The sequence below is a fragment of the Eptatretus burgeri genome, chromosome 15, assembly GCF_056783735.1.
Source record: "Eptatretus burgeri isolate ZD-2024b chromosome 15, Ebu_testis_v1, whole genome shotgun sequence".
NCBI lineage: Eukaryota > Metazoa > Chordata > Myxini > Myxiniformes > Myxinidae > Eptatretus > Eptatretus burgeri.
This window is the reverse complement of record NC_140975.1, coordinates 69,791,748-69,806,191: the sequence shown is the minus strand read 5'-3', so window position 1 is coordinate 69,806,191 and position 14,444 is coordinate 69,791,748. Positions and strand designations below refer to the sequence as shown.

The 14,444-nt window shown below is 45.1% G+C and overlaps 1 protein-coding gene across 1 annotated transcript; it reads left to right on the top strand.

Moving 5' to 3' along the window:
- Positions 1 to 66: 66 nt before the first annotated feature.
- LOC147012473 (mixed lineage kinase domain-like protein) lies at positions 67 to 14,290 on the top strand. The gene is made up of 11 exons (XM_085856758.1): positions 67 to 184; positions 1,655 to 2,135; positions 2,263 to 2,364; positions 3,579 to 3,753; positions 4,071 to 4,171; positions 9,326 to 9,449; positions 10,325 to 10,409; positions 10,783 to 10,931; positions 11,047 to 11,096; positions 13,714 to 13,854; positions 14,045 to 14,290. The coding sequence occupies exons 2-11, from the start codon at positions 1,670 to 1,672 to the stop codon at positions 14,098 to 14,100; spliced, it is 1,449 nt and encodes a 482-aa protein (XP_085712884.1). The 5' UTR covers positions 67 to 184; positions 1,655 to 1,669; the 3' UTR covers positions 14,101 to 14,290.
- Positions 14,291 to 14,444: the final 154 nt, after the last annotated feature.

Genomic DNA, 14,444 nt, shown 5'->3' with positions numbered 1-14,444 from the left:
AAGAAAGCGTGGCCTGACTTGTTTATGCTTTCATTGCTTCGTGGAAGGGGCAAGATATACGAGAAATGATAACTCTGTGGTTGGAGCCTTGGGGTCGCAGGCACGGGGGAGTAACACTGAGGCATTAACCAATCGAGTATAACCGAGTGCTATCTTCCTTGTTTCACACTTGTGCACACACAGGGTAAGTTTTACTCTCTCCTCTCATATCTTGTGTACTCTCATATCTTGTAGGATTAGGGTTAGGTGTCTAATGAATGCAAGTGTCACTCTGGTACCTTTCCGTATCTGTACCTGGACGTGGCATGATGAGTGTTGATGGATGGTCTCCACATTGATTTCTACGTGAAAGACTAGAGGTTATCTGTGACTGTTGATGGACGATCCACACTCGTTCAATGTGCGGATCGTCCACCGCCCTGTGGATGATTCCGGACAGGCTCCAGTGGTGATCGATTGCCGAATAAGTGTGGAAACGTACCCAGCTCGGTATTCAAGTTATCCTAAATACCAGCCTTTGGTACCCAAAGTGAAACTAACTGTGTTTTGATGTTCAAATATGAAAGAGGAAGTGAGAGATTTATTTTCAGAATTGATGGCAAGTCATAATGGGAAGTGTGCAAGGCAAAATCTTCAGTGCTGAGAAGCCCCTTCCATTTTGAACTGAAGGATCCGACTTTTGTGTTCATCTCTGAGGAGGGCCAACAAAGGCTGATGGTCATCACATCCGGAACAGAAGCGAACGGCCGGAAAAGGTCCGTGGATGGAGCCGGGTCGGGTCGCGGGACTCGAAGGATGCGCGGTGCGAGATGGACCAGGGGTCGTTGAACAGACCAGACCGCGTTATGAAAACGGCCTGGCCTGATGAGAATTGCTAATTGTTTTCAGGCCTTTAGATTCTAATTCCTTTGTGATTGGCATTTGACTTTCCTGTAACCTCGAGGAGGATCATGAGTTCGATGCGATGTGACATAATCAGTCATTGTTACCAAGATCACTTGCAATATTTTGTGACATGTTGATGATGTTCGTGGAACAGCTTGGGACAGTTTCCAAATTCGTGTTAAAGGGGAATTTTGGAGTTGGAATTTCAGGATTGTGTAATTGTAAGACTATTATGAGGTCACCACAATGATTATCTGACGAGTCTGATTATCCTGGTGACTCAGAAAATACAATGACCTCCAAGTTACCCACCAGGTATTGATGGAGGCCACATTCGGTTCTGATGACGTTACAGTATTCAGGTTCCCTGACTGGACAAACGGGGCCTGCTCCATACTCGTAGCACTGTGTGAGCGAAACGGAATTTCAATGCTGGGTGGTGACTGAAAGGAAATGGGAAATTACTAGGCTGGTTCGTTGTGTAACAAACAAGCCATTGTACCTTGGTCACCAAGTGCGTTTGCCTTTCACAAATATTTGGCAAGCAGTCTGTCTGCATGTCTCTTGCCCTTGTCTCCCCACGTCTTGTCAGTCTGTTTGATTGCTTGCCTGCTGTCCATCTGTCCCTCTTTCCCTTCTCTGCCGATCTGTCTGTCTGCGTGTTGCCTCTCCTCTGATTGTCTTAGTTCCCAATCAATTGGTATTTCCTACTATTACAGTTGTTACTTTTCACTTTGGTTCTCCTCTTTGGTTCCCTGTTATTATACAGACATCTGCAGTGCTCATGGATGCAGTGGGTATTGTTCTGGAGTTGGGTCATGTGTTTTATGGCCTTTCCCAGGGGGTCAAGGTCAACCGCGAGCGCTCCCGCCGCCTCACCGATCGAGTCCAGGTGCTTCTCGCCGCTGTCTCAGATCTAAAGGACTTGGAATTGGATCAGAATGCCCAATCCTCAACTCGACGAACCCTCCTCGAGTTGGCTAATACCTTGCAGGCCGCTCAGGACTGCATTACCACTTACGGAAGCCGTAACCTGTTCAAGAGGGTTTTTCAGGCTGCCGAGATTCAGGAGGAATTCGAGCAGATGAACGGACGTGTCGCAGATGCCGCCGAGGCTTTGAGTCTCAGCCTTCAGGCAGAAACCGTGGCCCGGCTGTGCGAGGCATTTAAAGGGCGACGGGAAGAGGATGCACGTGATCGTTTTAAGGATGACGGGCACTTGGACCTGCTTCTTGGTCGCTTCGAGGACGGTGGGTGCAAATCCACACCTGGGTGATCACCAGCCTGCGAGTTTGATTTGCAGTGGTGTTTGATGGGTTGAGGGTGCCAGTTACAATGTCATGGTCTCCGACCACTGCATGTGTGTATCCGTGTCAGCCATGCAGAGTTCTCCTGATGAAGATGTCGTCACAGCCATGACCCCGGACTTGGAAGAAATGAGGGCAGAGGTGAAGGATATAAAGAGGTTGATTGAATCTCGTAAGTATTTCCGTTCTCCGTGTTGATTCATATTATTTTGGAAGCAGCATGTGGCTGGAGGTAGCATCATTTGATGGGGGCGCAGCTGCACCGCTAATGCAGTGCCCCCTTTAGGTTGAAGCAAGAATTTTTAATTTGTTCACGCCCCGCCAACGAAGATGGACGGAGATTGTTTTCACCCCTGTCTCTATGTCTGTGAGCACGATATCTCAAAAAGTTATGAATGGATTCGGCCGAAACTTGGTGGGCTGCTTGGGTGTGCAACAAGGAATAATTGATTCAATTTTGGTGAAGATCCGAATCCGGTTCTGGAAACGAGAATGTTGAATTTTTTTTGAAGTAGATTCTTCACCATTGAGAGACGGGGCTAAAATCGAAATTTCACGATATCTCAAAACGTTGTGGATGGATTCGGATGAAACTTGGCGGACCAGGTCGTGTGTGTGTGTGTGCGTGACAAGGACGAATTGATTAGATTTTGGTGAAGTTCTGGATCTGGATCCTATATATTTTTTTATTTTTACAAGTCATTCTTCACCATTGAAAGATGAGCCAAAAACTATACACAGCACAATATCCCAAAAGGTTTTGGACGGATTATTACAAAACTTAGTGGATGGGTTGGGTAGGTGAAAAGAACAAGCCGATGAGATTCTGGTTCAGGTTCGGATCCAGATCCGGCTTCTCGGTGGATACAAAACGTGAACTGTTCAGCCTGTTTGTATCAGTTAGTTCTCATCTTCAGCGTGTCACCAAGAAAGGCCACCAGGATCCTTGCACCCAGAAAGCTCATCACCCTGTCTATCATCATGCAAGGACCTGCTTTCCATTTCCAAACTGCTCCAACCCTAACTGACTTATCTCTAAACCTTGACTTATGTGCCACACACGAACTTTATATCGGAATCCATGATACTGTACAGCTGGGAAAAGTAACGCTTATCTCAGCACAGCAATGCTGGAGTAGATAAGAGACCTGGTTGCACTTGCAGTTTAGACCTCATGAGGTTCCTCCATATCCTGTAAATGGAGCATATTCTACGGAATAATAACCCTTTGGAATGAACGGTTTGCTATTAGACATGAAGGTGATGTCTACAAATCCATTTTACTTGTTTCTTTGATTTGGTGCAAAGGCTAATAATCATGTGGGATGGCTTGTACACGGTTCGTGGATGGTGACCTCGAATTGACCCGTGGTTGTGTGATTGCAGGAAGGCAACAAACACTCTCTCTGCCCTTGGCACGTCTCATTGAGATCAAGTCTTGCGAAGTGACTCAAAGGAAGCTGTTCCGTGAGACAGACGTGGCTCGATTCTACAATGGAGAGTACCATAAGTTCCCTGTAACCATAAAACGCTTTCGACGTGAAGTGGCAAGACCTTCTACGTGAGTACCGATACGCCTCCTCGAGGACTGGCCAAGAGACCTTTATTGTTTAAACCGACGGATCCTATTTCTATTCAATGTTCCCTTTGGCCCCATATTGATGCTTGTGGGATGATTACTTAACCGTTTCAGGAAAGATTGACTTTATTGATCAAACTTCCCTTTATTGCTGGTTCTGTTTAATTATACTTGATGATGTCACAATCATGAAGTACGCACATTGGTTTTCTTAGTTTGTTTACGATTTTCCGCTTCCAGTGTAGAAACATATGATATTAGTAAAGGATATCATACTGTCTCACCCCTCCCCCCCCCAGAAACACAAGGAAAATCTTTCTGACTGAAGCAGCGACAATGACAAACTTTGAATCTCTCAATGTGGTTCGTGTCTTCGGGGTTTGTCTGGATCCACCTGGTGGTGAGGTTTTGTCTGTCTCTGCCATTACGATTGTTTATCCACAATGATCCTGCATTCCAGGTGTGTGTGTGTGTTGGGTAACGGAGGTAGACACTTTGACACCTGATGGGTCTCCGTTCCATCTCTTGAAACCCACCCACGTGTGGAGATAGCAGTCAACAACACACACACACACACACACACACACACACACACACACACACACACACACACACGTTTGCAAAATCCCATCGCCCGCTGCCTGGGGGGAACGGGTTAACACACAAACAGCTCCGCACAATCACTTAGCTCTGCCTCAGCTGATCAACATGGACATGACGAATAGTACCCGTGTTGACATAATGGAGATTACAATGTGGTCATTTTAACAACTCCAAAAGGTCCCACCCATCGTGGCGGAAGCTTTGCTATAAAATTTGGTTGCATCAAACTGAGAAAAGTTGGAAATCAAAACAATGATCACCGCCGGCTGCACAAGGTGGACGATGTCACTTGTCGTAAAACCTCTTCCGAGCTGCATTTGCCTCGTCTGCCTGAGTGTGTGCAGCAGCAGACAGTCAACTTCTACTTTCTTCGTTCACATTAAAACCAAACATAAGCTGCACAGGTACAACCTTAGTGGTGCCTTGGAAAACAGAATGCAGCTCGTGTCATTTCAGAAACATGGACATCCCATGACCGATGATTCTTGCCAATGCATGCTTGGATCATACTTGTCAAATTTCTATTTTATTTCATTTTGTGCACCTTGTCAAGGCTCGTGTGAGAGATAACACACAATGCACAGCAAAGGGGGGGGGGGCATGAGACAAGAGGGGTGGGAGTGGGAAGGACAAAACAGTGGGGAACAGAGACATGAGGAGATCTGTGGAAGGGAGGGGGATGGGATGGGGAACATGGGGTATACAAGATGGACATCACAGGGACTTTCAGGAAGGAGGTGGGCTTGGGGTGGATTAATGGGGGTTGAAAAGATCGAGGATTTGGATGGGGGATGATAAGAGGTGGTGGTGACCAGCTGTTTTGAAGGCCGAGAGCAGTGGTTTTCAAACTTTTTTTTAGTGGTGACCCAATTTCAGAACCTCTCTACATCACGCGACCAAAAAGATTCAAAACCCAATTCATAATATATAAGATAAGATTTCATATGACACAAGAACATTTACTGTTTACTTTATTCACCATCGTCATGTTTTCATAGATGAGTAAACAGAGAATAGCCGACAGTATCCAAATGGTACAGTTGAATGTTTCAGAAGTTTAGTCCGAATGACATTTAGATATATCAGTGAGAAGGATGAGCCTGTTTTTCAGAAACCAACTTCTCTATTCGTGGACAAGTAGATGACAATGCCAGGATCATATCATGCTCCATTTCTAGGCGATTTCTGTACTTTGTTTTAATCACCACCATGGTGGAGAACGACTGCTCACAAAAGTATGATGAAGGATGTGGCATGAGAACCTTAATGGCGCGCCGTGACAGGTTCGGGTATGACGGCAGCATTTTGCACCAGAATGTCGACAACGAATTCATCCGCGCAAGAGCCTGCACTCCTGAATCCTACTGGAGCTGTACAAGCTCTTCCTGTGCTGTATCATCTTCATCAGCAATCGAGTCCAGTGGAGCCGTGAAAGGGTCCCGAACCACAGAAAAGGACTGCACATCCAGCTCAGGGAAATAGTGCTGGAACTGTTCAATGAGCGACCGAAGGTGACGTACTATCTCCCCAGAAAGACTGTCGAGCTCAGTATCATCGTACTGACCAGGTCGTTAGATGCTCCACCAGACGGGGGAAAAGGCTGACGCGCTTAACAGCTGCTTTGTCTGCCAGTAATTTTAGAGTCGCCAGAAATCCGCTCATTTTGTCGTGAAAAATCATGAGGTTGGTGTCTTTGCCTTGGAAGGAGCGGTTGAGTACATTGAAATGTTCAAAGATGTCAACAACATAGCACAGTTCTGACAGCCAAGAGTCCGACTCAAGCAACGCAACCCATGCCGTTTTCCCTTGTGTGCGTAGGAACTCCTTCAGTTCATCTTTGAGATCGTAAACGCGCAGAAGAAGGTTTCCTCGAGATAACCATCTCACTTGAGTGTAGAATAGTAAATTCTTATGGTCGGCGTCCATCTCCTGGCAGAATAGCCTGAATAACCGAGTGTTGAGGGCGCTCGATTTGATGTGATTCACCATTTTTACGACTTCTGAGAGCACGCTCTGCAAGGTTCCTGGCAAAGTACAAGAGGCGAGCGCTTCTCGGTGAATCATGCAGTCTACCATGGAGGTCTGAGGAGCCACCTCAAGCAATTTAGCCTTGAATCCAGAACGCACTCCTAACATTGCTGGCGCGCCGTCTGTTGTAGAACCGAGCAACTTTCCGAAGTCCAGATCATGGTCACAATAAAACTGCTCGACTTTCCCAAAAATGTCCTCGCCTTTGGTGGTGGCCTCCAATGGTTTGATGAGCAGAGGCTCATCGACAAAGTTATCAGCCTTGATGAAGCGGACCCAGACGATGACTTTCGCGTACGGTGCAATATCAGTGGACTCGTCCAACTGTATGGCATGCCACGGCGATTCCTTGATCTTCTGTACGACCTGAGCTGTTACGTCCAGACTCATATCATCAATTCTGCGTTGGATGGTGTTATCAGAGAGGGGTATAACTGCCAGTTTATTCGCCGCTTCCTCCCCAACCATCAGAGATACCATGTCCTTTGCATATGGCAGCACGAGTTCTTCCGCAATGGAGTGAGGCTTTTTAGTCTAGGCAACATGGAGCGACACTCGATACGAGGCCGCTAATGCCTGAGAATTGGTCTGATGGCATGTACCCTCTCTGTTAAGACGCGTATTCTTGAGTGCAAGAAGTTTCCTCTCAAAGAACGCTCTCTCCTTATCCTGATAATGCATATGTTTTGTGGTGAAATGCCTCTGCAACTTGTTTTGTTTCATAGACTCCATAGAAAGCACTTTGAAACAAATCACACACTGAGGCCTCTGTGCCCCACTTTTATCCACCATGTCGTAAAATCCAAGGTCCAGAAATTTATCCTGGTAATAATGTTCTCGAGATTTGCTGGTGGCCGGTGCTGCCATCACAAATAAGGTCTCGAGTCGTACGTGGAGACGTGAATAGACGTTACTGATAGAGTCTGAGTCTGAGAGGCCGTGGATGAAACCACTAATTTCCCGCCAAAATGAACTGCCCTTCAGTGAGCCCGCGCATCGGCTGGATCCCATTCCAAGCGTCATGTTGCGCCGGTTCCCATACTTTGAACGAACCGTTTATATTACATCCTGTAAAAGTGAACACCGATCGAAAATAGACAATTTTTTTTCGCTGCAAGCGGACGCCCGCGACCCCACAAAATTTGCTCGGCGACCCTACTTGGGGTCGCGCCCGCGGGTTTGAAAAACCAAGGCTTCGAGGGAAGAGTGGGATTGAAGAGAGTGTGGGAGTTTATTCCAAAGGTAGGAAAAAAAGAGGAATGAAAGAGTGAAGGTGAGCAGTGATTCGTGATTTTGGTTGTTTTACCAAAAGGGGGTTGCTGGCGGTCCTTGAGCGCCCTGCTGAAATATGGGGGGGGGGACAGATTGCGGACAGAGCAGGGTGGGCGGGGGGGGCGAGGCTGAAGAGGAGGCGGGAGAAGACAGAAATCTTCATTGAAGAAAGTTTTTTTTTTTTTAAGTTACAAGAGAGAGAGAATTGGTGGGTGGGGTTGGGGGGCAATGGTCAGGTAATGCAAAACTAAGGCCTAAGTCACATTTGCCACGGCGGCCGTGGGTCTCCAAAATCTACGGCCACTAGCAATTATACGGCGGCCGCAGTATTTCCACGGTCACACAATGTAGCAGTCACATATGTTTTTATTTTTCGGGGAGCCACACGGGGTATTTAGAAATTGTGGAGACCGAAAACGTGGGGGTGCCGTACGGTCTTTGATTTGATGTCGCACGGTGACCTTAAGGGGGCCCTGTGGCGGCCATATAATTTTTAAGGCAGACGCAAGGTCGCCTCAAGGTGCCCGCAAGGCGACCGCAGGGGGGCCCAAAGGCGAACGTGCGGCCAGACGGACGGTAACGAGTGGGTTCATTTTTTATTTTTTTATTTTTTTACCAGTTTTTTTTTCGGCTTGTCGAATTGCTACGGGGAACATCGAAATGAAAAAAAGTTATAACTCCGCGTTATAATTCCATGGCGACCCCTACGGCCTGTAAAAGATAGCCAAACGGCGTAGGGCCACCCTGAGGCCACCGCAGAAACTCTGCGGCCGCCGCACGTTTCTGTCAATTCAGCGGGCGTACGGCCGCCGTATCCTCGCCGTAGAGTAAATGTGACTTAGGCCTAAGCAGCGAAAACCCTGATAGGTGTGGCGGTTCTAATCGGAGGCAACGATTGCCTCGCAACCCATCAGACCGCAGAGTTATCTGTGGCTGGCAGCGGGGGCCTCGGGATAGGAATTCTGGTAAAGGTCTGAGGGAGCTCTCTCGTGATAAACCCAGATCCCGGATCCGTAACAATATATTGTAAGGTTAAAAGAGCCATTACAAGAAGGGTGGCAATGTCCATCAGTCCGTTAACATTTCAGTTTTTTTGCCTGTGCTCCCTTATTACTAGGCCGATTATTTTGAAACTGACCATCAGAGATGACCGTTGGAGCCTCTCGGATATATTATTTAATTCACAATTTGGAATATTCACTTTCTTTTTGGAATATTTTAATTAACAGTTTGGGCCACGAGTGGAATATTCACACGGAAGGATTTCATGAACGATCGCGAGTGAAGTGCGGCACATACACTCCATGGGTGACCCATCTGATATCAAGAGTGGTACACATTGCCAGTTAGGGTTTATATTTATGCCATGATCCCTAAAATTGGATGGTTTTGGATGGAAAACGGTGCGGATCTTCAGCGCAAAACTTGCTCAATCAATGACGTCACAATAACGATTACATATTCCAAGATGGCCGCACGTCAGGCATGTCCATTCTACTCTACTTGTATTTCTATGACATTACCGATAGCTAAGTTGCTGGATGCACATTGTTTGGACTATTTGTGTTTAGTTTCAGGTTTAGTCACTTGACATGGAGCTAAAGCCCGTTTGTACTTGTGATCACTTCCCAAATCCCTCTTTGCCCTCAAGAAATGCAGATCGTGATGGAGAGGTGCGCTCTCGGCAGTTTGCGCCATGTGCTGGATCGGAACCTCCACCTTGAGGACCATCTTAAGCTGCGCATGGCCCGTGACGCCGCCCGTGGACTTTACAGGTGTTCGGATGCTTTATCTTTTTGTGGAATCATTGATGGCATATGCACAATTGACATTGACAGGACCAACGGCTGTAGCCTGAGAGTAAATAAGAGAAGAGTTGGGATGGTAGTAGGGTAGGGGTATTTTCACTCAAAGAATAGTAAATGCATGGATTGGTCTCCCTGGAAAGGTAGTGGGAGCAGAAACAGAAGATAAGTTTTTTTTAATTGGAATTAGATCGGTTCCTGGAATCATTAGGGATGGAGTAGTGCATGGAAATTTTCAGGAATGCTAGGTAGCTGAGGTATGGACGGGTGATTATGTGATGTAGGGGGTTGATTTCTCACCCTATACAACCCACCTCACTGACTTTTATTAAAAACACTGATTACGTCCCTATACCTTCTCCATTCTTACCATCCCCTTCCACAATGGTAAAAAGTGGATAAGCAGAAATATTTGTCCAAGGTGGTGTTAATGTTGCATCTTGGCATGTTGGGCCCTGTGTCAAATTTCCTTGTATAATTTCCATTAGTGAGTTATTGTCCAATTTAGAGTTGTACTATTGCCCTGTGTCACCTTTCATTTTGATGATGAGTTTGTGATTTTTCATTTTGTAAAGGATGATCTGAGTTCAAGTACCCTTGTGGTTGCTGATTGGTATTTAACAATCATGATGTACCTCTTTAGGTATGAGATGTGGGGCGTGGGGGGGTTTAATGTGAAGGTTCACCAGTCAGGATAGGTCGTGTGACAACAAAACATGGATAAGGATTATGTTGTAGAGCTTGAAACATTACCACTCTTATTTTATTACATTTACAGCTGTTATTTTTTATAATTAAATAAGAACATAATCTAATTGTGGTGATTGGTTTTCTGCTCGCTTGAGGTTACATCAGTGTGATGAAGATTTTCGCCTCCATCGTTGCATCACGAGCTCCTCTTTCCTTGTGGATGAAGCTTACACTGTCAAGGTCTCGGTCTCGGTCTCTCTCTCTCTCTTTAGAACTGATGTTCACTGAGTGAGATTGATAGACACATTATCTTTTTTGTGATAGGATCGCTCTGCTCACCTTCACTGCCGGGATCACTGCGCTCACCGTCGCTGTCAGGCCCCTTGAAACGAACAATTGGCATCCCTCCACTCTTTTCTCTCGCCAACCTCTTTCCCACACCCCTATCCCACCACTAACACCCCCAAAAGACCCCCTATGCTGGCCACCTTGTTGACCTGTATAGAAGTTGTGTTTGTAATAACTCATTGATACGTGTCCATTCATCCATTTTGAAATGTGTCAACGCACCATTATGCCAAGTTAAATAATCTACCATCTGTGTACCTAACAGCTTGGGGGTTTTGGCCTCGTCAGGACAAAGGTTTCATTGGTACGCAACAAGACAATCTCACATAAGCAGCTCCAACCCCTTGCTTACATATCGCCAGAACAGCAGCTCAACCAAGACTGGTGGTATGATCGGTCATGTGACATCTACAGGTAAGGCCAACAAGTAGGAATCGTGGAACTGCGAGTTACAGGTCTCCTTTTCATTGATTTCTGTCACATGGGACAAATGCCCACTCATGCTTCCTGTCCTGGTATTTTCCTGCAGCTTGGGTGTGGTTCTTTGGGAGATTGTAACACAGAAAAGACCTTGTCAAGGTACGCCATAACAAATCCTCAACTTAAGGCAGCATGATATTTATCCAGGCACTGTGAGTGAATATTGTATGATTGAGGAATTTTGAGTATTTTTAGGAACTAATAAATACCCTTTGTTCCCTCTGGGAACCCAGCAGGTATGTAAAGTTTGGTGGAGATTGTCCCAGCCTTTTTTTTTTTTCCTTCTAATATTTTCAGACGTATAAACACGTTTACTGAATACAGTGGCCTGCAGGAGTATTCACCTCCTCCCAATAATGCCACATTTTGATGAAGAATGAATGAAAATAATTTTCCCAAATGAACTTTTTTATTAATAACTGAAAAGATCAAACTAAACACTGTTATAGTTGAAGGAGGTTACATGTCAGGAATACCTGTAAAAACATGCACAAATCAAAACTCACTGGTTGTAACAGTATTCAGGCCCCTTGGGGGTCAGTACCTGGTTGAAGCACCTTTTACAGCAATGACTGCTCCGAGTATTTCTGGGTCGATCTCGACCAGCTTTGTACAGTGAGATGGTGAAATGTTTACCCATTCTTCACGTGAGAATTGCTCGAGTTCTGCTAAGTTTGGGGATTGTCGATGGATCGCAATCTTCATGTTTCATCATAAATGTTCAATTGGGTTCAAGTCAGGACTTTGGACCACTCAAGAACGTTTATTTACTTCTTATTCAGCCACTCCAGTTTGGCTTTACCTTTGTGCTTCGCATCATTGTCCTGCTGAAATGTGAATTTCCGACCCAGTTTCAGATTCATGGCTGATTCAAGCAGGTTTTCATCAAGGATTCTCCTGTACTTTGCACCGTCCATTGTCCCTTATATCCTGACAAGCTTGCCAGTTCCTGCTGATGAAAACCAGCCCCATAACACGATGCTGCCAGCACCATGCTTGATAGTAGGGATGGTGTTGACTGGGTGATGTGCAGTGTTAGGTTTGTGCCAGAAATAACTCTGAATTTAGACCAAAAAGTTCAATTATTGTCTCATCCAACAACAACAACAAAACTTTTCTCCACATACCTGCAGCATCATTAAGATGCTTTTTCGCAAACTCTGCACGAGCCTCAAGATGCGTTTTTTTTCAGGAATGGATTATTTCTTGCCACCTGTTCACAGAAGCCAGCTTTGTGAAGGGAACAGGATATTGTTGATTGATGAACACTGACCCCCATCTCAGACATAGAGCCTTCTAGATCGTTCAAAGTCATTGTTGGATTTACAGTGACATCACGAACTAGTTTCCTGCTTGTCCGGCTGCTGAGTTTGGATGGGCGACCTGATCTGGGTAGAGTCTGGGTGGTATGATACGTCTTCCACTTCTTAATGATGGATTTATCCAAACTCGAAGGGATAACGACTGAGTTTGAATTCTACTTGTAACCCTCTCCTGAACGGTGCTGCTCCACCACTTTATGTCTGACTTCTTCAGAAAACTCCTTGGTTTTCATGTTTGCCTTGTTGGTTGACAAAGTGAGTTGCACCTTCAAACTCCTTAGATGAGTGGGGAAGATTAATTTTTCGGTTAAACCCCTGGTTACAGGCAGGTGAAACTTATTACACTTATCTTGTAACCTTTCAAACAAATAATTTGCTCCTGAAGAGATTTTGGGTGAATTAGGGAAAGGGTTTGAATACCTATTCAACTGAGAATCTTCTGATATTTTCTGTATTTTTTAGCTTGATCACTCTGGAGTAGTTTGCGAAGACTATATATTAAGTATGATTTGAAAACATCATGAAATAAGATTCTTATTGAAATATCATGAAATAGGATGACATCAAAATCTGAAAACTTGGGAGGGGGGGGGGTGAATACTTTTGCAGGACACTGTATGTATATGTAATTATATATGCGTGCACACACAATTTGCCTTATTTTATTTATATCTATACACAGTATTAATGAATGAGATATTTGTGTGTGAAGCCTTTTGTTTGAATTTTTTTTGTAATACAATTCCATATCCCTCAGCAATTGCCCCCGAAATTTGCTCTGCCACATTATTTCAACAGGTGGTAGGTAGGTCAACGTCACAATTAAAAAAAATAAAAAAAATTGTAATTATTTTTCCAATTGATGTTAAACCAAAAAATAACCGCTCTGGCCAATTAAAAAAAATAAAAAAAATGAACACTGCTCTCAGCGGGGAGAGGGGTGGAGGTTGGCTTACACCTCACCTCTTCTGCAATGAGTTTGAAGGTGAACTTGGCATGAATCCAACCAATTGCATTAAAGTATTTATATACTGTATACAAGGTCCACAGTCACCACTGGACAACAAAGAGTGTAAATAGTCGTCACACGATCATATATGACGTCAAACAAGGAAATGAAGCCATTTGGCCCATCATTGCTGTGTTTTACTCTCAGGTTTATCTTTGCTACCGCTCTAAACGTCAATCTTCGTCAATGCTTTGCTAAAGTTGAAATAACCCCATCTTGATCGGGTGACATAACTTGTTTTATATAGTTGGACATTCCAGTGATAAACTTGTTGAGCAATTAAACTGACAGGTGATTACCCCTTGAACACCTTTCTGCATAAAAGGGAAAAGAGCGACCATGAGTGAGCTGTACTTTTGCCATCAAGCAAATTTTTTGTGTTCAGGGATGAGCATCGAAGAAATCTCACAGAAGATCAGTCAAGACCGTTGGGTGGAACCACTGCCACCCGGGTGTCCAACCGACTTTGCCGTGCTCCTGTCCGAGTGCCGCAGCTTTGACCCCCTTGAACGTCCGACCGCTGGTGGTGAGCTGCCGTACATCAAGGGGGTTTATCTGGGAACACTGGTGACTTGTGACTCAGAACTGCAAAGGCCCTTGTCTGGAATCGATGGCCGCCCATCTGTTCAGTGCTTTGTTGGTATCATGGTTGTATTCTCAAGGCTGGATCATGATCACATCTTTGAAACCTCTTCGTTTTTTGTTTTTTTCCCCAGGTGTGGTGGACAGACTGCAAAACATGCTCAATCAGAGGGTACTGTGCTCAAGTTAACCTGGCCTCATACATCAAATCCACTCCAGGATGAGAGGGCCCTGGGCCTTTGAATTTGGGTCTCGGTGCTCGGGTTGGGGTGGGCCGCACAGCAGCTCAGCCACGACCGGTGATGTTGTACCGATGTTTTAAGTTTGTATCATCGAACATCCAGAGATGATTAGTATAATAAAAATCGATTTGTCCCCTTGTTTTGTCAGAGATTTCCTTTTGATCTCTGAAGTTGTTTAATGAAGAGTCAGATATAATTTATTCTATATAATTAGATAAGCAAGTTAGCGTTGCTTTAAAATGTTCTCATTTCATCAAGGAGGGATGACAACAGCCTAATAATCTCGATTTGC

Bases quoted from the DNA above. Each gene is read 5' to 3' on its own strand.
- LOC147012473 (XM_085856758.1), top strand. From the start codon at position 1,670: ATGGATGCAGTGGGTATTGTTCTGGAGTTGGGTCATGTGTTTTATGGC. The intron at 3,754-4,070 runs GTGAGTACCGAT...TCCCCCCCCCAG, and splicing joins GAAGTGGCAAGACCTTCTAC to AAACACAAGGAAAATCTTTC. The intron at 10,932-11,046 runs GTAAGGCCAACA...ATTTTCCTGCAG, and splicing joins CGGTCATGTGACATCTACAG to CTTGGGTGTGGTTCTTTGGG.